The sequence below is a fragment of the Fusarium subglutinans genome (genome assembly GCF_013396075.1).
Source record: "Fusarium subglutinans strain NRRL 66333 chromosome Unknown NRRL66333_c0000217, whole genome shotgun sequence".
NCBI lineage: Eukaryota > Fungi > Ascomycota > Sordariomycetes > Hypocreales > Nectriaceae > Fusarium > Fusarium subglutinans.
In genome coordinates this window covers 69,144-73,626 of record NW_023502280.1, presented here as the reverse complement: position 1 = coordinate 73,626, position 4,483 = coordinate 69,144, and the positions used below count along the sequence as shown (strand labels likewise).

Below are 4,483 nucleotides of genomic sequence, written 5' to 3'. Positions count from 1 at the left end.
AGGGTCATGACAAGAAGTGTGGGATACATTTCTGCATGGTGACGAAGACTGACCCTGCAGCTGGGCTTTATACAGGCAAACATTCTCTGTGTCACCCCCATGTCATATCTCATAAGTCCACCAAAAATGAAACCTTCACCGCCCTGTTCGGTGTAGCCAGAGACAAAGGGATATCTCGTCACGACAATGTTGGATCTTGGTTCAAAATGGACTCATTTCTCGACCACACTTCATTCTGCTTTGCCTGTCTTTCAGCTCTACGTCCCTCGCCACCAGTCAGAACTGCCTCAGCGAGCCCACACACGCAACCAACCCATGAGCCACCTTGGCAAAACACCCGAAGGCTACCTCTCCGCATCTTTCGCAAGCTTCTCCGTCATGAACAAGAAAGATCGAATCCGCCATTAGCTCAGGTCCTGAGCCGAACAAATGCAAGACCTTCTCGATCAACTGAATCCCACCCACAAGATCTCCCGATCCCTCAAGACCAGCATCACTCGAATCCAGCGCTTCAATGAGATTGATCGGCCTGGCGTACTCTCACTATGGCAGGATCTTCTCCACACGCCTCGCGCCCTTCCTTTCCACGCTGGGGAGTTCAGTCGCCAGGTGGAGCCCCGAAGTCTTTTCGACAGACGGGGTGATCGCAACCCGGATATTTCGATCCTTATCGTCGATACCAATAATGATAGTGAAGAAGGTCTGCCTGAGGTGAAAAAGAAATGTGAGGCTGGCAATACTGTGAACGAATTGCTTGATCCGCCGAGAAAGTGGAGGGTCATGAGAAAGCAAGAGATACGACGATGACGAGCTAATTCAGCCTGACAACGAACTTGAAGAGCCTTTTTCTAGAATGAAGAAGAAGTCCAAGGTTCGTAATGTCTTCGGCAAGATGTACAATCCAATACAGTGGAAGGTGATGAGAAAGCGAAAGAATGGCGACTATGACGGCGACGACGAGTTGAACCAACTTGATACAAAGCGCACCAAGCGATTTAAGACGCAGGAGTGCATTCCTTTCCAGCAGAATCAGAATATTTGACATCTCCTACGGCGAAAAACACAAGGAGAATGCCCTGCAACTCGCGGGAGACTCAAGATCGCATCAGCATGGAGGGAAAGCTCGGGAGGGTCACGGAAAGACATACCAGTAGCGGCGCGTTTGTGGGATCTTGGAGTTTGGGTAGATGGAAAATACAGTGTATCTTTTCTGAATAATAGATCTCTTGACTTGATTATCTTGTTCGAAGCCTCGGAGTGCCGCTATCAGTTATGAGCCGTAAACAGGGTGAAGGGTTCACCGAGGCTTCAGGCCCAAGATCAAGGCAAACAACACAGATTCCAGTTGAAAGAATTACTTCAAGGGCCAGCATGTAAGTTGAACGATTGTGAAGAGGATTTGTGAACTCTTGCCAAGTGGTTGGAGACAACTACTCTAACGATTACGTGGTGAAGTCGCTATCTTCAGTGTAGCTCGCAGACGGTAGAGGTGGCTGAGCTTCAAGAGTAATGCTCCTCATCCTAAACCCCTGTCTTCCTTGAGCTCAAGACGAAAACATCTCGCTGCCAGAAGTCAAATCCCTACGCTCAGAACTGCTAGAGAATCATGATTCCCAGGAAATGGTTGCCGAGGCCAATTATAGATGCGTATTCTTGCCGTGGCTAAGGCACACATCTTCAGACATTCTCAGGAGATGCAGCTGCAGGCGAGCCATCTATTTAGCTGTTTGCCCTAATACGCAATAGCAAGGACAAAGGCCCTTGGTACTACCTTCTAGCTGCTTAGCTATCGTAGGTTCTTCGAACGGCGGCTACAATCTGTTCATCAATTCCTCGCCGGCTAGGGATATACGTTTTGTTAGCGTCAGGGAAGCGTACATTACCGTATAAGCAACTGTCGTTTGACTCGGGTTGCTTAATGGGATTTGCGGTTATAGATAGAAACTTTCATACTTCAACGACCGGTACAACAGGTAACTACCTAAGATTGAAGTCTTATGTCTGTCTACCTCTCCTCCTTACTCTGCCTCTTCGTTGCCTTCCCTTTGTTCATTTTCCTCTCTATCTTCCGTCTCTCTACACATCTCCACCTGTTCCTTGCGATATCCTTCGCTGTGATTTTCATTGCTAACCACTCGACTCTAAAAATTGGATTTTTCATTCACTCTATCTCACCATTCCAGTGCCGTACCCCAAGACTCCTCAAGGCTATATGCCGACGCGAATGGGCGGTGAAATTGGCAGTTTACTTGGTCTTTCTGTTGAGAAGTGTCTCTGCGTGTCCATTTAATGAAGTCCATACTACGGAGATCCGGGTTCGGAGATGTTAGATCCAGAGTCAGCCAAACATGAGCTCGACTGTCGTGGACTCCGTCAGCTGGAGTTTCGAACGACGGAGTTGTCGGCGGGGATCTGTATGGTCTGCAGGTTCATGAAAGGGATTCCGGATTTGGGATAACCAAAACCCCTTTGTGGGAGCTCAAGACGCTGAGCATTCTCAGATGCGGGCTAAGATAGAGACCAAGGAGCTCAGTAACCTGGAGGTCCTTGAATTGGGACTTATCTACGGAACGCCCACCATGGATTTGCAAGCTCCGAAATTCTTAAATGTGTACTCTGAATCACGTGGCTCACTCCTCGAAGCTGAGTGGTCTGGAAGCCCTTGAGGCTAGAATGCAAGCGTCTGGCTCAGTACTTGGAGCTCAGAAGTTCGAGTGTAAGCTTTATCAATCTTGAGCTGCGAGATACGGAGCTCCTTCTTTGGCGCTCCGTGGCCTGATTCCTACTACTTTTCTGGATGTAATGTGGGATAAAATAACATGAAAGGTTTCCCAGGAGTAACTCTCAACTTTCAACTAATCTAAGTCAGCAGACCCCCACCAGCATTGTTTTCACTACCGCAAGATACTCACAAGTAATAATATTAAGAACTAGAGTCCCGAAGCCTATAGAGGTCCAGATATGGACGTGCGAAGTACGGAAAATTCATCAGATGAACTCCGGCGTCCGGATGTCAGCCCTCAGGCCCATCTGGTATAAGTACTCTTGAGGTCAAGCTCCTGTTACGGAGCTTAGATATCTGATTGTGAAATTCACTCAGTATGAACTTGGGGGCTCGGAGTTCGTACCACGGAGCTCGATGATCGGAGCTTCGAGATTTGATGTCCAGAGCATTCTTCCACCTGCGTCTAACGCCATAGCGATATCTAATATACTTGGTGTTTGGGGTTACTAATTTTCCCGATAGCTCCGGACTGAACGTATGATGAAATAACATGACGGGCTTATCAGCCGCCGTTATGAGCACTTCGACTGTCATTACGACATGTGTGCCGTTGATAACAACAGCAGCTAGAGCCCCTAAGCCTCTTAAATAACAGTCATTTATCCAAGAACCCTTCAATCGAGAGAAACTCCCTTCTATTCACTACTCGGGCTTTGAACTCAGTGGACAGGTTTCGCAGATGTCGGACCTCCGTGCAATGGACTTCCGTTCTCCCAGCTAATAAATCTCATGCCATTGGTTGAGGGAAGGACCTTTCTAACGACCTAAGAACAGCAAGCCTTCTTGCAATTTGTGCGGTACAGCCGTCATTGACTCATCTGCACGCCATTCCTAATTCACCTCAACCCCCCCTTTCTCTTTTCACACCAGTCCAATACCCATTGCGTCTAACTCCTTGGCTAATCTGGGATCATGGTTGAAGTTATACCGTCAGTAATTTATCTGGAGAGACAATAAAACGTTCAGCTATAATCCTCCTTTGTTATGTTATTCCCGATAATATGACTCATGCGGTTCAGTTATCAGTCGAGCGTAGGTCAGTATATTAATCCCTCAGTAGTAACGACCTGAGCTCGTCGAACCAATTATATGTAATTCAAAAGGCCATGCTGGGTGGTTTGCATGTGAGCAGGGCAGGAAAAATTACTGTGTGTAACAGCATGGCTCTGGCCATCAGATCGATATGAGATAGGTTCTATAGACAAGTATAATTTGAGGTTCCATAGGACAGTCATATCGCGTAATGGTAACGTCCCCGAAGTTGTCCAGTTCATCGGTCGCTTGCCACGGCTTGTTTCTCAGAGCTTCCAGTTCTGGGACCATCTCTCCTTTGACGCCAGGAACAACATGAGACGAATCTCAGTTGCGGTGTAGAATGATCTGATTCCCCTCGTAGTATAACTGTGACTAGACTGGAAGATCATGGGGTCGATCGTGGCATCGAGGGAGTCAGGGATGCCTCCACTAGGCAGCTTGGGAAACCCTCACTCTAACAAATACTCTCAAGTCCATGCTTCACTGCTCAAATTCCTTTGAGCTGTTGTGGATCCTTATCCTTCTGTGAACAAGGACCAATTTCAGATTCGTTTTCTGCTCCCGGAGGAACCTTGTTAGATGTTTAATATTATCTTTTCTTTTGACTTTGCCGTTTTTTCTTCCAAAGCCGGGAATTGCTTACATCCGTCCAACGCGCTGTCG

At 47.5% G+C, this 4,483-nt stretch overlaps 1 protein-coding gene across 1 annotated transcript; it reads left to right on the top strand.

Annotated features, from left to right (window-relative positions):
- Positions 1-429: 429 nt before the first annotated feature.
- FSUBG_11457 (uncharacterized protein) lies at positions 430-1,042 on the top strand (the record flags this gene model as incomplete). The annotated part of the gene is made up of 2 exons (XM_036676141.1): positions 430-711; positions 821-1,042. The coding sequence occupies 2 exons, from the start codon at positions 430-432 to the stop codon at positions 1,040-1,042; spliced, it is 504 nt and encodes a 167-aa protein (XP_036533088.1).
- Positions 1,043-4,483: the final 3,441 nt, after the last annotated feature.